General features: G+C 40.2%; 1 protein-coding gene across 2 annotated transcripts in view; it reads left to right on the forward strand.

Annotated features, from left to right (window-relative positions):
- The window catches only part of STON2 (stonin 2), a 137857-nt gene that overhangs the window by 104782 nt on the left and 12854 nt on the right, over window positions 1-20221 (forward strand). For both annotated transcript variants that reach the window (XM_087448093.1, XM_087448094.1), the window contains one exon: window positions 16831-18669. In XM_087448093.1, the coding sequence (XP_087304219.1) occupies window positions 16831-18669 (1839 nt within the window). The remainder of the gene's footprint in view (window positions 1-16830; window positions 18670-20221) is intronic.

The raw sequence follows: 20221 nt of genomic DNA on the forward strand, positions 1-20221 counted from the left end.
GCGCATTTGATTGAAAAGAACTTTCCTCCCCCATTGAATTCCACGGCACCTTTGTCAAAACTGAGATGACTGTATGTATGGGTCTACTTCTAGACTCTCCATTCTGTCCCATTAACCTATTTGTCTTTCCTGTTATACTGTCGTAATTACAGTCGTGTGCCACATAATGACGTTTCAGTCACGACGGACTGCATATATGACAGTGGTCTCATAAGGTTAGTACCATATAGCCTAGTTTCGTAGTAGGCTGTACCATCTATGTTTGTGTAAGTACACTCTATGATGTTTACACAATGACGGAATCACCGAACAATGCATTTCTTAGAACGTCTCCCTGTCATTAAGCAACACAGGCCTATACTGAATCTTTACAGTAAATCTTAAAATTTAGTAATGTAAGCCTTCCAACATTTTTCTTCTTCAAGATTGACTTGGCTATTGACAGGCTGTGATAGAAATTAACAGCTTATCGATTTCTACCAAAAAAATAGAAAGTCTGGGGATTTTGATTGGAATTGCATTGACTCTATAAACCAGTTTCAGAAAAGTTTCCATCTTAACATTTTGAGTTTTCAAAGCCATAAACTTGAAATCTCTCAATTATTTGGGCCTTCTTTAATTTCTTTCAGCAATGTTTTATAGTTTTCAGTGTAGAGGTATTTCACGTCTTTTATTAAATGGTATATTTTATATTTATATGCTACTGTAAATCATAATTTTTAAAGTTTCATTTTCCACTTATTTGTTACTAGTATTTAGATATATAATTGGTTTTTAAATAATGACTTTATATTCTGAGTCCTTGCTGCAGTCACTCATTAGTTCTATAATTTTTTTTTTTGCTAAGGAAGATTCGCCTTGAGCTAACATCTGTGCCAATCTTCCTCTATTTTGTATGTGAGTCACACCACAGCATGGCTGATGAGTGGTGTAGGTCTGCACTGGGGATCTGAACCCATGACTCTGGGCCACCGAAGCAGAGCGCGCCAAACTTAACCACTATGCCACGGGGCCAGCCTTATTAGTTCTATAATTTTGTTGATATTTTTGGATTTGCTGAATGCACAGTCATGTCACCTGTGAATAAAAAGAGTTTTACCTCTTTCTTTTGCTTTTTATTCTCTTTCTTTACCTTGTTGCAATGTCTAAGGACTCTAGTACAATATTGAATAGAAGTAGTGTGATTGAGGGAAGTACTCGATATTTCACCATTATGATGTTATCTGAGGCTTTTTTATACATACCCTTTATCAGATTGAGGAAGTTCTCTTCTAGTATGCTGAGAGTTTTTATCACTAATAGGTGTTAAATTTTAGCAGGTACCTTTTCTTCATTTATTGAGATGGTCTCACAATATGTTCTCGTACAACATATTATTCTCTGAATGTTTGGATAACTTCCATAATATTCCTGGGAGGTTCAGAGGAGTTGCTAAGAACACAGAAGTCCAGGCATATATTTTAAAGTGACCACCAGATCGTAGTACCATGCACAGTTTAGTGTCACAGGACCCCCATCTTAGTCCTACATTTAACTTATGAATGTTTTGGCTGTTATTTTCAGTTTCTCCTTCATTAACCTTCATAACAGCACAGATGTCTCTTGTTTTGGTAGTAAAGGTGGGACTTTGGGTGCTTTTTATTATTTCTCTCACTTGTATATATTTTCTAAATTTTCTTCAGTGAACACAGATTACTTGTGTTTAAAAAAAAGTTGTAAAACGCCTATATAATTAATTAGATTATAGATTAGTAGACTTTAGGCCCATTTCTATCAAATCTTTCTGAAATTATATCCAAGTCACCTTTGATTGGGTTTGGGTGTTTCCTAAATCTCTGAGAGCAATACGTTCACAAACCATTTAATGGTGGATGAGTAAACTCTTCGTTGATTCTTCTATCATTTAATTTCAGAAGATGCTTATTTTTTCCTCTGTCCCAACTTTAGTTCCCTAGATAAAGTTCTCAGCATAGTTCAGTTCAAAAGGCTTTAATGTAGCTTCTCTTCTCTAGGAACTTACTGGCCAGAGCAGAAAAATAAACACAGAGATCACACCTATGTGTGCGGGGATAGAGGAATAAATCAGGGACTTCAGCCCTGTTGATGACTCCCAACAGATGGAGTCTGAGTCCAGGGTGCCTTTGGTCAGAGGTAGCTCTTTCTAACCTTGGCTTTTAAATTGTGGCATTTTTGTCTATCTGAAACAGTAGAGGCTTTAGAGGCCTGGAGCTGGAAAAGCCTTTTTCAGACTGGACTGAGAATGGAGCTCTAGGATGTAGAATAGGGACCAGAGATAGGCTGTTATTTCTGGCTGCTCTACTTTGTTTTCTTGGAACAGGAAGTCATTATCTGGAAAGCCTCAAATCCTTGAGCGTTCATTTCTACTTCCGGAAAGGGAAGCGTCACTTGCCTGCCAGAGCAGGCTTTATCACTGGAGCTGCAGAGCCCTCCAAGGAGCCATTCCAAGCACTGTCTTGTCAGGATAATCACTATTTTTTTTTCTTTCTAATCACGAGTTCCAATACAGGGAATGTTTTCTGCTTTTTCTCAATACTTAATGCGCCTACCAGTGAAGATAAGTTATTTTCATTGCCTTATGTTGATTATTAAAATTAAAACTTTTATACTCAAAATGAAGACATAAATGCCCTCTTTCTCTTCTTTCATCAGTAATAATGAAAATAATTTAAATTGTATGCCATGCTATATTTTACAAATGGCATTCACATGCATTCATTCACATCTCATTTGGTCTGCACAACCATATTGTGGTGGACAGACAAAATTATTATTATTATCCTTTTTAAAAGTGAGGAAACTGAGACTTAAAAATAGAGTAACTTGCTCCAGATTAGATAGTTATAAAGACATTGAGCTGCAGTCTCAACACTGCAGTATACCAGAGTAGTCAAGTTGAGAGCTGTGAATTTGGACCTCATGGGTTCAGATCCTAGCTCCACCACTTACTAGTCTGTGACATTGGCCAAGTCACCTAACCTCTACGCCTCAGTGTCCCCATCGATAAAATAGGGATAATGGTAGGACCTACCTCATGTAGGTGTCTCCAGGATCAAATGACACAGTTTTGGTACAACTCTAGGCAGAGCGCCTGGCATACGATACGTGATTGGCGAGCGTCAGACTTGCCACTGCTGTTGTCTTGGAGGTGGCGGCAGGGGTGGGTTGTTATTCATTATTCCCTCTCCTTCCAGCCACCTCTCCTGCCCTAAAACCTGAAGTCTACCCCCAAGTCACCAGAGTACTCCAGACGCACTCCAGAAGTCACCAAGGGCTCTGTGGGGTTAGAGAATCTAATCCCAAATTAAATACTTTGAAGAAAATCTAACACCATGAAAATCTCTTTCCTTGGCTCAATTTTGCCCTGATTCTGAAGACAGTTTGTGCTTATCTCCTCTTACACACTCCTTACTCCTCTTAATATTAACCAGAAATCTTAAGAATTTAGATAGAGTAGTTACATTCTTCCTCTCTCAATATTTTTGTGACCACTTATTCTTTCTTTGCTAACAACCTTTATCAAATTCATGCTGACTAGTGTATTTGCCACAGTCTGCTCTTGAAGATAGGATAGAAATTTCTATGCTATACAGTGCATGCTCTTGAAGAGTCTTTGAGGAAGCAAACTTCTGTGTTTTATGCTGTGCAACCTGCCCTGTAGTGTAACTGAAGTTTTTGCTTAGAGGTGGGCACATCTCTATGTCCTTTGCTTGACTCCTCTCATATACACAAAGAAGAGGCAACAAGTAACCACGTGTACCAATCTGCTGTGTGTCTAGCTGCAGAGGCGATTCAATCTGACCCCTAGGAAATGCCCTCAGTGTAGGACACAAAGGTTACTATTTTTAAAGAGTGGAAGGCAGCATGTTTGTCAACATTCCACAGTGTGTCACAGCCAGGCAAGAAGCTTTAGATTTGAAAATAGAAGTCCTGATCCCATTACCTCATCTCCGTCTGCTGAAGTCCCTGACTTTAAATGACAACAGGAGTCAAATTTATTTCATGAAACAAATCATCAGCATTGCTTATCCTTTATCCAGTATCATGCTTTATTATATCCTGCACGTCCCTACTTGAGGTGGCCAGACATTGCATATATGTATTGGAATTAATATATTTTCATGCTCTGCCCTCCAAACTCTTTTAGCATATGTAATGCTCATACCAACAGCTCAGATGGGGCTGCCAACAACTGCGCAACTGAACTGCCAACAATTACTAACACTTACTGTCTTCCACACTGCCTGTTTTAAATGTTATCTTATGAAAATTCTCATCTAAAAATATTAAGCAAAAAAAGTAGGCTCTGGGAGCCGGCCCAGTGGCGTAGCGGTTAAGTTCGTGCACTCTGCTTTGGCGGCCCAGGGTTCACAGGTTCGGATCCCGGGCGCAGACCTATGCACCGTGCAGCGTCGCATATAAAGTAGAGGAAGATGGGCACGGATGTTAGCCCAGGGCCAATCTTCTTTAGCAGAAAAGAGGAAGATTGGCAACAGATGTTAACTCAGGGCTAATCTTCCTCCAAAAACAAAAAAAAGTAGGCTCTAAAACCGTCTATGCAGAATAATCCCTACTTTGTAGACAGGTGTGTGTTCATGAATGTGTGTAGGCAGAGTCAGACAGCTTGAAAGAAGCACACTATGATGGTGACATCGATCATCTCAGGTGGCAGCAAGATTCAGGTGCTTTTAATTGTATGTGTTTCTGCACCATCCAAATTTTCTAAAATACAAATTCTTCCATAAATTATCAAAAAAGTTTAATCTTCTTTATTTTATAGAAACAAACTGTTATTTATTTTAGGGTGTGGTGACTGGAACATTTATAAAACCGATGCACTTTAGAATGAATTCACATGTGAGTGCATTAGATTCAATGGGCCTTAACTCCTGAGTTGTCCCAGCTGAGGCCAAGAACTCTCAACCCTGGCCCTCGGGACAGTTGGGGAACAAGTCAATTACGTGGCATCTGTCAGTTCAGGATGTATAAAAGTATCAGAGTGTCCTTGTCCTTCCACTTTCCCCTATTCTGTGGTTACATGATTTTATTTCCTTTCTTGGAGACACTTAGGGTCTCCGGAAGACTTTTGAAAAGACCATGACCTCTTTGATCTGATTTATAACCAGGTCTCTCAACCCACAAGTTTTGGTTTGATATATCTATGTCAGTCTTTTTTTTAACAATTCATTCATTTATTATTATTATTATTATTTTAATTTTTTGTTTATTGCAGTAACATTGGTTTATAACATTGTATAAATTTCAGGTGTACATCATTATACTTGTATTTCTGCATAGATTACATCATGTTCACCACCCAAATACTAATTACAACCCATCACCACACACATGTGCCGAATTATCCCTTTCGCCCTCCTCCCTCCCCCCTTCCCCTCTGGTAACCAAATGGTGTTGGGAAAACTGGATAGCCATATGCAAAAAAATGAAAGTAGACCCTTACCTTACACCATACACAAAAATTAACTCCAAATGGATTAAAGACTTGAATGTAAGACCTGAAACTATGAAACTTCTAGAAGAAAACATAGGCAGTACACTCTTCGACATCGGTCTTAGCAACATATTTTCAAGCACCATGTCTGACCAGGCAAGAGAAACAATAGAGAAAATAAACAAATGGGACTACATCTATGTCAGTCTTGATTCCAAGACTGCTTTCTGCATCTTTATGGTCTTCTATCTCTAAAATGCAGTACCTGCCCACCTAGGACCCTCTCAAACAGCATGAGGAATTGCAGGACTCATTTGGAACCTAAAACTACTTTAATATCTGAATAGTAACTGGAGGCCTTACCAAATAATGGTTGAGCACTTTTGAATGTTTTAAAGCATGTTCACATGTGTTATCTCATATTTACTTCCAAACTAGAACAGGCATTATGATCATCCCATGTTACAGAGGGGAAATGGCACAAAGACTTGCCTGAGACCACAGCGAGTTTGTGGCAGAGCCAGGACTAGAAATAAAACCTTCTGTTCCCTAGCTTTATCAAAGCCCCCACAATGCCAAATATCTCTTTCCAAGATCTTTCTCAGGGGTGCCTGGGTTCTAGTGAATAATCATGATCATAATAATATCTTATTCATAATAATAATAATAATAATACTTATATAGTGTTTGCTATGTGAATTTTATATACGTTAACTCAGTCCTCACCACAATTTCAGAGGTAAATACTGTTATTATCTCCATTTTACAGTTGAAGAAACAAGCCTACTGCATTCAAGTAACTTACCTAAGGTCACAGAGCCAGTGGGTGGAGGAACCAGGATGAGAACGAGCTTGGAGCCTCAGGCCATGCTCTTGACCACAGGGCCTGTGTGCTTCCCACCTGTTTATGCCTAGGGTGGCCCAGGCCAAAAATGGCAGTTCTTCAGATAAGAGTCTTAAAATTCCTTCCCTCCAGACTTAACGGAGTTTGAAATGTGTCTTGTATTATTTCAGCAATAAGAATACTGTTCTGTTTCCTTGTGACAAGAGCGAGGGAGAGTAGAGAGGAGCAATGAAACTGAAATATTTTTTGCTCAGTAGTCAGACAAGCTTGGAAGGTTCTTGGAATTTATATCTGCCCATGGTTCCTATAAAGATCTTTTCATCTATCTCCCGCCTGGCTGCTAAGGAGCTTGGGTTGCAAGCAACGCAAGCTAACTTTATTAACTTGAAGCAAAAGGAATTTATTCTAAAGATATAGTAGTTCACAGAATCAGAACAAAAGCTGAAAAGTCAGGCTTTGAGAAGTTGGTGTATCACCGTACTGTGTTATAATCCACCCCGAAATTTAGTGGGCCTGCAAAACAACCATTTGTGTAGCTCAGGATTCTGCAAATCAGCAGTCTGGGCAAGCTTGAGCAGTTCCCAGTCTGTGCTAGGCTGAGCTGATCTCCTTAGGGGCTCATTCACGGGTCTGCAGTCAGTTGCTAGGATGTCCTACTTCTCCTCCACATGATCACTCATCCTCCTGCAGGGTCACTTACATGATGGTCTTGGGGTTCCAAGAAGAGCAGAAGAGGACAAGCCCCAGTGCACAAGCACTTTTTAGGTTTCTGTTTATAATGTATCTGATCTTGACTAAAGCAAATCACATGCTGTGGCTCAGAGTCAGTGTGGGAGGGGACTGCCCAAGAGCATGGATAGAGAAAGGAAGAATCTGTGACCATTTTGGCTATCTCCCACTGATGGTCAGGACCCTTGGCAGCTTTACGGCTCAAGTCAGCAAGAACTAACATGCAGGCTCTTCCCCGTGCCTCCATCTGAATAACTCAGCTCCTACGTTTTCCTGCACTTGAGTCAGTGCGTTCAGGATTTCCAAAGAGAATCTGACTTTGCTTGGGTCGTATGCATCATGGGTGGGATACCTTGATTGGGAATCAACAAAGACTTGAACCAGAGGGGAAATGTTCAATGGTGAAGTTGTTACCCAAAGTAGGTGGGGGGAGGGATGCAGGGCAGGCAATACAACATTGCTTCCCTCTGTATTGTTCACTGTATTGACTCTGTCCTTCCCCTCTGAACCATGTAGGTTGACTTTTCCTTTAAGACTTTATTGAAAGCAAAAGTAACAGTCTCAACCTGATACTTGAACAACAGGAGATTTTAAACATTGAACTCAAGGGACACTTGCTGTAGAGCTAGTGATGACCCTGGCATGGGTCAGGATCTCACAGACGTCCTCTCTTCCTGTCATTGCTATGTATTCATTGAACACCAAGAGTGTAGCCAAGAAAGGAACATGAAAAGACTGGCGTTCTGATGGTGAGGTTGCATAATCCCTGGCCCTGGCAGCAACTCTAACAGTTATTTGTTTAGTCAGTTTCATAATTTTTACAGAATTAGAAGGCTGGTTTTTTTGTTTGTTTGTTTGTTTTTTTTTGGTGAGGAAGATCATCCCTGAGCTAACATCCACGCCTATCCTCCTCTTTTTTGCTGAGGAAGACCAGCTCTGAGCTAACATATATTGCCAATCCTCCTCCTTTTTTTCCCCTTCTTCTCCCCAAGCCCCAGTAGATAGTTGTATGTCATAGCTGCACATCCTTCTGGTTGCTGTATGTGGGACGCCACCTCAGCATGGCCGAAGAAGCAGTGCGTCGGTGCGTGCCCGGGATCCGAACCCCGGGCCTCCAGTAGCGGAGCGTGTGCACTTAACCGCTAAGCCACGGGGCCAGCCCCAGAAGGCTGGTTTTAAAACGTTGTAGAAAGCAAGGAGGGGTGGTGATGAAGTCATGTTAGGTAGACTCCAGGTAACAGGGCAAGCCTGAGATAGGTTGTTAGCATTGCCGCTGGGGAGCTGGGGCATTTAAGATTGAATTATTGCCCACATCATAGGAGGGTTTAAGGGAATAACAAATCCTTTGTATTTGCCAAAATACCTTTCCCTTTGGGCTGACAACCAAAGCCATTTTTTCTGGTTACAGTAGCCCACTCTTACAAAGGACAGGGAAGAGGTGATATCTTTGTGTGTATGTAAACCCATGCTAAGTATTTGAAACATGCCTACTGCACTAAACGTGGTGCAGTTTTCTCCAAAAGTTTGATCATGTTTCTCCAAAGGTTTGATCATGAGCCTCTAACATGTATATATTTACTTATAAATATACTGTATTATAAAATTATTTATAAATTACAAACATACTAGGTGTTTTAATGACATATAATACACAAAAACTAGAAATGTTTAAAGGATGGGTGCAAAAGTGGACAAAAATAGAAGTTCTGATATTTTCTTTCCATACCCCAGTGGTTCATCCTATATACCTCCTTAGGTACACACCCACCCCACCCCCCACCCGCCACTTTGGGGGCTACTTGTCTGGAATACTAAGACATCTTATACCTGCCTGACAGTTACAAAGGCAGTTCTTAGTACCAGAGGGATAATCGACAGTTGGATGTTCTGTCTTGACCAAAGTGTACTCATGACTTAACACTTCCCTTATGCGGTAGATTCGAGTGCTGCTTTGCTATAGTCATGATGGCTTTGTGAATGCAGACTCTCATATCCCTTGTAATTCTCGAGTCTTTGAGGATTTATCTCTGCAATAATTATGGAAAGATTTGGACTCATGGCATCATAACCTGAGACAGACGTATTCTTTTCTCTTTCTCCATGCCCCTCGCCCTTCCTTCCATTCTTCTGCCTTCTTTCCTTCTTCCTCCATCAGATTGATAATAATGTAACTTCAAGGCATTGCTTTCTCCTCTCTCTCTCCTTTTGCTTCTTTAAGAATTCTGAAGTAATAATAATATATGCATACATATTTTTTCTTATTGTGATATTGGCACATTTATTGAGCTGTGCCAAAATTCAGTGTCCATTAATGATCTCATTTACCCTCACAACAACCCTATGAAGTGGTACTGTTATTATTCCCCTTAAGAGTTGAGAAATACTGAGGTGTAGAGGGTTAAGTAATGTGCCCAAGATCTCACAGTTTTCTAGTGGCAGGGCCAGGTCCATCTGACTGCAGAACCTAAGCTTTACCCTCTACTGCCTATGGGGGCACAGAACAGGTGGTAGAGGTCGGCATGGGGCAGGAACTCTAGCCAGCATTAGTACAAACCACTTTTAAGCCAGCCTTTCCCTTGTAGGCCTTGTGTCCACTCCGAAGACACTGGTGTATATATACTGGACGGCTTGGATGCCGTAGCAAGTCAGGAAAAGTACTGAGTGTATGAATCATCTGGAAATAGCTTTGCCCTCTCTGTTTACCTGCAGATTACTTACCTCGGGAGGTCTTCTGAAAAACTTGAGACATTCAGGAGTACAAATAGATCTCTATCTGCTAGAGTAAATCTATTGTCATGCTAGAAATTAGTTGTTCTCCTATTTTTCTAAGAGATTATCTTAACTTGATATGTTTACAGTTTATAAATTGCATCTACCATCACTCTGTAAGAATGTCTCCTTTGATCTTGGTAACTAAAAGTGAGCTTGATGAGCACTGAAATGAAATCAAATTATCAACTCCAAGTTTCACTGAAAAGAAGTGGCTTACTGCCTACATGAGCTGTTTGGTTATTTTGTTGTTGTTGTCATTGCTGGAAAGTTCATATAAAGAGCAATGAGCTTTGGGTAATAGAGGTACAAGGGGAATAGTTTGAGGGGTCCTTTCCGCTTGCAGGAACTTCCCCTAACCTTTCTATGGGTGATCTTCGCCCAGCGGATGATGTTCCCTGCCCCAACAGACTTTTTGAGTTATAGCCTAGCAAAGTTAACAAATGGAAGTTAGTTAGGCTTAATACAGACTTAGTCAGAATACTCTAGGGAGGTCTCTGCCCAGGTGGGAGTTGGAGAATAGAGCCTTCATCTAAGACAACATGAGAAGCTGATAACAGAAAGGCAAATTAAGCCAGGGACCTAGTAATCCAGTTGAGTGGAACTTTAGTTGTTAGAGGAAGAAGCCAAAAGCAGGGATCCAAAGGTTGAGTATTGGGGAAGGCATGGGGAAGTGGGCAATGGTAAAACAGAGGCAAAAGTTTAAAACCAGAGAGGACACATTAATTAGGAATACACAAGATACTGGAGATGTTCCTGGGCCACTCATCAAACTTCAAGTCTGATGCTTGCTTTTCTGAACAAAAGAAAAAATGAAACATGTTGGTCTAGCCACTCCCCCCCCTTTTTTTTTTTTTGGTGAAGAAGAGTGGCCCTGATCTAACACCTGTTGCCAATTTGCCCTTTTTTTGCTTGAGGAAGAGTGGCCCTGAGCTAACATCCATGCCTGTCTTCCTCTGTTTTTTATGTTGGACGCCTCTACAGCATGGCTTGATGAGCGATGTGTAGGTCTGCGCCTGGGATCCTAACCCGTGAACCCCAGGCCACCTAAACGGAGCGTGAGAACTTAACGACTATGCCACTGGGCTGGCCCCAAGCCAGCCCATCTTGATAAGCAGGGAGGGAGTTGACAGGGCAAGCTGGACCACTCATTTGAAGAAGACGCTCAGTACTGCTTCATTGGTCCTCTTAGCAAATAAAAACCATAATGTAGTGTTGAATGTTCTTGATAGGGATTCTGTCAGATAGTGGTAAATGGTAGTTTGATGAATTGGCTTCTTCACTTTGGGGACATCTCTGACCAGGTGACTTTGCCAGCATTGAAGCATCCTCTCTCCAGGCCAGTGCTGAGAACAGATGAATAGACTCCGACCCTCTGCCTTTCCTCTTTATCACAGTGTATTGTGATGACTAAGCAGGTCCCAGCTTATTTTATCCAAGTGAGAAACTCCCTTGATATGGGTCAGATGACTAACTCCTTTCTCTCGCTTGTCCACATTCACACATCAGGGGATGACAGCGCCTGACCCTATGCCCAAAGGCTTCCCTGTGTAAATGGATGTTAATTCTTGTTTAATTAACTTCTTTTCGGCCACTGAACAATGCTCCTAAAATGTTGTGTCAATAACTCTTGCCAATCTTAAGGATAATGGGAAAAATGAACCAGATCTTAGCTTAATGAACAGCATTAAGATGATACTGGAGTTAATGAACATTAAAAGTAGAGTTTGACTTTAAATCTCACCTTGAGCAGTTTACTTAAACTCACTGAGCCTCAGTCTTCTCAGAAAAATGAAGGGGTCAAGTTTTATTATTTCTAAAATCTCTTCAAGCCCCAAAATTCCTGTGTTCTTCTTTTAACTTTACAGATTACTCCACAGATATTTAAGTGCATTCTGTGCATCTGAGGCTGGTTATACAGTTTTAAGTACATGCTCTTGTATAACAGTGACTGTTATCTCATGTTGGGACACTGCAGTAATCTAAGAATATTTGTTCTTGCCACTGCTAATAAATTCCAATGAACAGCTCTCAATGACTTTTTTGCATTTGTCATTGCGTTAACAAATTAGGTTAACAAATGAGGGAAGGAGAGGGCAGAGTATCTGCAATATTCAAAATATCAAATAAACTGTTAATTTTTTTCCTCATAGTTCTTACTTTTTCTTCAGTTTGGTGGCTTTGATGACCACTGTCATCATTTAATTTAATCTTTTGGAAATGTAAAATAGATTGTGATCTAACATTACAAGAATCCACCATTTTTCTTTAGTTTGCATCAGTAAAGACACTAGGAAGCTCTTAGGTCCTGGAAATTCTCCCCGAGGTGTAGAATGGGAACCTAACCTTTATCCATATCTTTTGTTTGGCAGCAGCTCAAGTCACCTTAAGAGCAATTTGGAGGTAGCAAGTGGAAGAGAAAGGAATTAAAATACTGCTGGATTTTGGGGTTTGGTTTTATTTTAATAAGTCAATAAAATGGAATTGTGGATGACAGTTAATTTTGTTCTGAAGATAATTAGTTTTTGCCTATTTCTTACTGAAGAAATTTGCCAGCCTTTTTTTCCCCCTTATTGTTTCCAGTACCAGCCACACCAGTCCTGAGTGTCTGAGGAAAGCTGTAACTGCTGCTCTATCAACGAGACCTTCAGTTGAGCTGTTTGTTTTCTTTCTCTAAGGTTAATGAGTAGGAGTAATAAGGATATATTTTGACCTTTTATTATTTCTTTATTTTGTAAGCATTACAGCATTTTTTTTTGTAAAGAAAGAGTACAGATTTAAAAGTTTTCAAGTCACCTCTTACAGGAGACATTTGTTTTCACATTGTTTTAATTATGAAACATTATATTCCAAAGCTTTTGAATACATGTGTACTTTATATCACAAAAATGAATCATTCCACTAGTAATAATAGCAGCTAACATCTAGTGAACATTTATTATTTGCCAGGCACAATTCTACCAACATCTGTATTAAATTTTCCCAACAACCCTGTCAGGTAGGATTTAATATTTTCCTAATTTCATAGATAGGAAAACTGAGATGCAGAAAAATTAAACAACCTGCCCAAAGTCACATAGTTAATAAGCTGCAGCTACGGAATTGAAAGCCAGGCAATCTGACTCCAGATTGTAGCTCTTGTTATTATTCACTCAGCAGTATATATCATGATCAGCTCCCATGTGCATAAGCGTGCGTCAATAGCATTGTCTTGATGGTGCATGGGATTCCATTGTATACACAACTGATATAATTAGTCTCCCATTATTGGCCATTTACGTTGTTTCCAACTTTTCTATGACACAAACATTGCTGTGATAAACAAACCACTGTATACATCATTGCATGCCTGTCTTGTTCTTTCCTTAGAATAAACTCCTATAAGTAGAATTCTTGAATCATGTTTCTCGAGACTTTTATACAAATTTTCAAGTTGCTCTCCAGAAAGGTTTTTAACACTTCCATTAGAGTGTAAATTTCCTCATATCACCAATAATGATTATTATTCTTTCTAAATCTTTGTCTCTCTGACACAAGAATTGTATTTATTGTTTTATAATGTTAAACTCTTTTTTCCAAATAGTTATTAGATATTTATATTTCTTCATTAGTGAATCATCTGTTTTTGTCCTATTTTTTTTTTTGTGGTGATAGTATACCCATTTTTACTAAGGATACACTGTCTTTATATATTAAGGACATCAAGTTTTTGTCATATCTGATGCAAATATTTTTCCCCCAGAAATTTTACATGCAGGTAAGTTGTTTTTCATATGTGAAAGTACCAAAGGACATCCTTTAATAAAAAGAGGCTCAGGAAATACATGACCTAACCTTTGTAGAAACAGTTGAAGATGTCTTGCAGTCAATGATAAAAGAAGCAAAATTAAGAGCTCACAAATAGGAAAGTCAATGTTAATAAGTGATAATTTTTTTTTAAATTTTTTGTTTATTGCAGTAACATTGGTTTATAACATTGTAAAAATTTCAGGTGTACATCATTATACTTCTATTTCTGCATAGATTACATCATGTTCACCACCAAAATACTAATTACAACCCATCACCACACACATGTACCGAATTATCTCTTTCACCCTCCCCTCTCCCCCTCTGATAACCACCAATCCAATCTCTGTCTCTAATAAGTGATAATTTTTAAAAGTAGTATTTGGCAGTCCATGGATTCACCTCAGGAAACACTTTATTTTCATGTGAACTGTGGACCACTTTTGCTTTTCATCTGTAAAAATGTCTTTATTAAGATATTTTTTCTTTATAAATGATTTTGTAGAAAAACAAATTCTCATTTTCAGAAATTTGACCTATACCCCACTAATGTCCTGAAGGATGAGTTTTTTCTAAAACAGGTTGTAATCCTGGGAGATCCCCAGGTTGAGATCCCAGGATTACAACCTGTTTTTAAAATCTCCTTTGTGCTGAAGGAGAGAGAATTTTGTAAAAAAGTATTTTGATACTTTTACTGGCTGTCAAAGAAAATATGGAATCTGTAGAAATTAATTTAATTTCCCCCCAAATGTAAAGATACTTCATTTAAATTATATTAAGTCTAATGGTTCAAAACTGTCTAGGACTTGGTGTTTTTAAAAAACTTGGTTAAAAAGGAATTTATTTTAAGAAAATCATGTTCTGTGGGAACAAAGGCCTTTTTTTCCCTTCATTTTTTGGCTTCAGAGAGGAAAATGAGAAATGCTATTTTGTGGAAAAGATTCCCAACAGAAGGGAATCCTTTCGCAGCAGGAATAAACAGCTTTGGCAGAAAGCCACCAAAGGAAAAAGAGTTCGGCATGTTTTAAATGAGGAAGTGGTGATGAGCTTCAAGGCAAAAAGGATATGTCTGATACAGGGGTGGGTCAGAACCAGACTGGATGGAAACACTACATTACATAAGCTCCATAGACGGGCTGCATTTGAATTGAAGCATTTTGCGACACATCCCTTTCCCAGTTTTCTAGGGAGGATCTGTTACTATTCTAAGGAAGTGATTATATTTTACTCAGGGCCACATTGTTCCCTTTAGCCTTCATGATAATAATAATAATGAAAAAAATAATAGTATTTTACTCAGGACCACATTGTTCCCTTTACCCTTCATAATAATAATAATAGTAGTAATAAATAAAATATAAATCCTACAACCTGGGTTGTTTCCTGACCCTTTCCCCTTCATTTTCCAGAAAATAAATCACTTATGCATCTACAAAAGTAGACTAATGATTAATTTGAAGGAGAGTCTCATCTTTAGTTTTAAAATGCTCTGAAATCCTTTTGTGGTGCTGTACATATAGAAAATACTTTGTGCTCATTATATTTCTGGCGTGAGTGTGGATGTGTATGGACGCATGCTCTTGTATTTAGCCTGCATTTTCACACTGATGTTTTCAGTAGAGGGAATCGCTATTTGTTGGAATAAATATATTTGGAAGGATGGGTGACAAGCCAGCCATCCCATCCGTGTGTAGTTACATTTGCAATTATGTATAACATTGCTGATTTGGTGTGGTTGGATATGATATTCATGAAGGTTTAGCAAGATGGTCAGAAAACGCAACCATTTGAGAATCCCTTTCTCTCTGATTCTAAATTACTGTTAGTAGAAATGGTGAAATGGTGGCAGAGATCCCCATGTACATTCCTCCAGAGAAGAAAGAATAGAAGAACTGTTCCAAAGCGAAGTTTCTTTTCTCCTTCATTCAGTCAACAAACCTTTACTGAGTATTTCCTATAGGCCAGACACAGATTTGTTATCTGTGCTGTTCCTTCATCAGAATCCACCCCTCGCCAAAGGCTTCATTTTCCCCTCCCTTCCTACAACCCCACACAGGGTCTTCATGCTACTGAAAACGTTTGGATCTTTCTCCTAGGGAAACTCAAGTCCTCTATCTCCTTCTTTGAAGGACCTACTGGGGTGGAGTTTGATTTGTAATAACCTTTTTTCCCCCCATAAAATAAATAAACCCTAAGATGAAAAAGTATTTTAGAGAACAAAGAAAAGATTATATCATGAGCATTTTCTCACGTTACTACGTACTTGTAAACATTTGAATGGCTGAGTATTATTCCATTGTGTGCGTCATTTTCTTAACATTCACCCAAAACTTGGTTCACAATTTGGATTTATTTCCTTAGGGTAAAATTTACTAAGTTATTGTTTATGAACATTGGTAAGACCCTTACTACAAATCGCCGAACCACTTTCAGAGAGTTTGTAGCAACTTACGGTCCCGCTAAGGGTCTATTTACTGTTCATATCATAGCACTCGAACCCTCATTAAATATTAAAAATTTTTTTAATCTTCACTGATTTTTTTTTGTTTAATTTGCATTTTTCTTACTACTAGTGAGATTGGATATTTTTCACATGCTTATTAGACATTTTTAGTTTCTCTTTCCTGAATTGTCTGTATATGTCCTTTGCCTGCATTTCTATTGGGAGTTTTTGTATTTTTCTCATTCACTTGTATGAATTAATTTCATATTAAGGATGTTAACATTTTGTCTTTAATATTTATTGATCAAATTTGGGCCAAAATCTCCCCAATTACATTATTTGCAATCATATTATCACTTAGAGCAGATAACGTGTTTTGTTCAATGAGATCAGCTTTATATCATTTTATGTAGGAGGTGGTTTTCAATGTTTAAAAATTAAGAATACATACTTTAGAGCTGAGTAAAGAAAACATTTATTCCAGAAACTTCTATAAAATAAAGGGAGAATGTATAAGAGTTAAATTGCAAGGGATTTTGGTCCTACCAGTGCTTCTGTATTGGTAGACCGGTTTGTATTCTTACTGCATTTAATGTATGGCCCCTCTGATGTGCTTACTACAAAATTATGGGAGTTATGCCCAGACTAAGCACTTGAGACAGGTAATGAGCTGCTTTGGAATTTACCAGATAAAATTCTAGTCATCCCTCATTCCCATACCTCAGTTTCTCATACCTCTAGAGGCCCTGAATAGCAGCCCCTCATATGTTCTCCTTTTCCTTTTAGATAATTCTTCCTCACTTCAAGAAGATGAAGAGGTAGAGATGGAGGCCATCAACTGGGAGGCCAGCAGTCCAGCCATGAATGGGCACCCTGTCACTCCAGTGACCTCTGCCCGTTTCCCCAGCTGGGTCACATTTGATGACAATGAAGTCAGCTGCCCTTTGCCACCAATCACCTCTCTTCTGAAGCCAAATACACTGCCTATTGCTTCTGTGACCCCAGATGTACCTTATAATTCAACTGGGTCATTTAAGAAGAGAGAACGTCCCAAGAGCACGCTGATGAATTTCTCCAAAGTTCAGAAGCTGGACATTTCCTCCTTAAACCACCCACCTTCCATAACTGAGGCTCCACCTTGGAGGGCAACCAATCCTTTTCTGAATGAGACTCTACAGGATGTACAACCTTCCCCTATCAACCCTTTCAGTGCTTTCTTTGAGGAGCAGGAGAGGCGCTCCCAAAACAATTCCATTTCTGGTACCACAGGCAAAAGCCAAAGAGATTCCCTCATTGTCGTCTACCAGGATGCCATTAGTTTTGATGATTCAAGCAAAAACCAGTCACACTCTGATGCTGTTGAAAAACTCAAACAACTCCAAATTGATGACCCTGATCGCTTAGGCAATGCGACACTTCCTGACGATGACCCAATAGCCTGGATTGAACTAGATGACCACCCGCCTGGTTCAGCACTGTCCCAGCCCAGGGATGGATGGCCAATGATGCTAAGGATCCCTGAGAAGAAAAACATTATGTCCTCCAGGCACTGGGGACCCATCTACATCAAACTGACAGACAGTGGTTACCTGCAGCTGTATTATGAGCAGGGCCTAGAGAAACCATTCCGTGAGTTCAAGCTGGAGATCTGCCATGAGATTTCAGAACCCCGGCTCCAAAACTATGATGAGAATGGCAGGATCCACAGCTTGCGGATAGACCGTGTCACCTACAAGGAGAAGAAGAAATACCAGCCTAAACCTGCTGTGGCCCACACAGCAGAGAGGGAACAAGTGATTAAGCTGGGCACCACCAATTATGATGACTTCCTGAGCTTCATCCGTGCAGTCCAGGACCGTCTCATGGATCTGCCAGTGTTGTCAATGGACTTGAGCACAGTTGGCTTGAACTACCTTGAAGAGGAGATTACAGTGGATGTCAGAGATGAATTCTCTGGCATGGTGAGCAAAAGAGACAACCAGATTCTCCGGCACCACGTCTTGACACGGATCCATATTCTGAGTTTCCTCTCTGGGCTTGCAGAGTGCCGCTTGGGCCTCAATGACGTCCTCATCAAAGGCAATGAAATAGTTTCCCGGCAAGACATCATGCCTACTACCACCACAAAGTGGATCAAGCTCCATGAGTGCCGTTTTCATGGGTGTGTGGATGAGGATGTATTCAACAACTCACGGGTTATTCTGTTCAACCCTTTGGATGCATGCCGATTCGAGCTAATGCGGTTCAGGACAGTATTTGCTGAGAAGACCCTGCCTTTCACACTCAGGACGGCAGCAAGCATCAATGGGGCAGAGGTGGAGGTGCAGAGCTGGCTTAGGATGTCAGCCGGCTTCTCCTCTAACCGTGACCCTCTCACTCAGGTTCCCTGTGAGAATGTGATGGTTCGTTACCCTGTGCCCAGTGAGTGGGTGAAAAACTTGCGCAGGGAAAGTGTCCTGGGGGAAAAGTCCTTGAAAGCCAAAGTGAACCGGGGGGCAAGTTTTGGCTCCACTAGTGTATCTGGCTCTGAGCCTATCATGAGAGTAACTCTGGGAACTGCCAAGTATGAGCATGCCTTCAACTCCATTGTGTGGAGGATAAACCGACTGCCTGACAAAAACTCAGGTAGGTAGAGGTTTCTCGTCTGTGAAAACCACCACATGGTTGTGAGAGAACTGGGATCGAAGTTCCACAGTCTATTCCCCTGTGAAGTGCTGGGTTTTGTTGTGTGATGGGAATGGTGATGGAGGGGGAGTGGGACCAGAAAAGCAAAGTAAGTAACAAACGTGAATGACCCAGTTAACTCTATCTTTTTACTCCCTTATCATCACACTTCTTCCATAAAACTATGCGTTATTCTTAGCTGAGCTGCTAAGCCGATTTCCGGGGCAGCTTATGAATTTGTATTCTTTTCTGACTCATTAAAGTATCAGTGGTGCTGGAAATTATGCATTCCCAGATCCTAGAAGGCTTCTGGGTTCTGAAGAGAGAGCTTTCTAATTGTGCCCTGAGTGTAGGTAAAAGGGCCAGTTTATAGCCAAGCATATGTACAGTACAGGTGAGGAGTTAGATTTATAATTCTAGCCTCCCTGTACAAGGCCTGTCAATCATAACATCTCAAGCTCAGAGTTGGGATTTGGGGAAGGGAGGGGGGAGAAGTGGCCTCCGATCAGATCCAGCCAGGACATGAAGGTCCAAAAGGGCTGAAATTCTATCAGGCAAAAAGTAAAGGAAGGAATGTTTGATTTAAACAAAGAAAGAAAGCTTACCAGCTCTAGCTGGCCTGCTCACAGCTATCAGGGGTGCTTTTGTGCTTGAGTGAGCCCAGAAGGCAACAACTTTCCTTTTGGGTCCAGTGAGATTTAGTGAAATGACAAAACTTAGGGAGTAATCAAACCAGCTCTTATAGCCTTATTTCTTAGAGTAAGTCTGGGTGACTCCAATGGCAGGCAATAAGTCCATGGTCCTGTGATCTTTTAAACCACTTCTCGTTTATAAGAAACTTTGCCCATCTGTTAACAAAAGTGGATATCCTAACTGAGCAAAAAGTATCAGGCTTGGAAAAACTCTTGACTGCAATGTCTTTCTCTTATGCAGCTATTCTTCTTTGTATTCTCATTATTAAATCCTAACATGTGTTCCGAGTCTTCATTTCCTGTTCCGAGTGTGGAGTGGCTACGTTGTCATACTCTAAATGTAACGTGATGTGATGGCAAGGGGCAGTGCGACCTGGTCAACTCCCCAGGCTGTCCAGGCAGTGGACACTCACCGGGGCCTTCTGTGTCAGACACTGGGTGTAGCCGTGCAAACTGAAGAGACAATTGGACCTCTGTGTTGGAGGCTGGATTTACCACCCCCTATTTCTAAACTGACAGAATTTTGAAACCAGTCTTCCTCTCTGCACTTGCTTATCCATTTCCCCTAAAATGAACACTGTATTCTCCTGGTGTTAGAGCCATGATTTCTACCTCAGCCACAGGGCCCATCTGAATTGACGGAGGAGGGGAGAAACTCTGAATTCTTGTTAGCACAGAAACCCTTGGGAAGAGAACCAAGGTGACAGGGAGACTATTTAACCTGCTGGAAACTAGACATCAGAGAAGACAAGGCCTCAGGCTTATATTGGAATTTTTAGCTCGTCAGTGTCCTAAGCATGGATTCAGATGACTTCATTATG

The sequence above is a fragment of the Ceratotherium simum genome, chromosome 24 (assembly GCF_057802395.1).
Source record: "Ceratotherium simum simum isolate JZ-2026a chromosome 24, ASM5780239v1, whole genome shotgun sequence".
Lineage (NCBI taxonomy): Eukaryota > Metazoa > Chordata > Mammalia > Perissodactyla > Rhinocerotidae > Ceratotherium > Ceratotherium simum.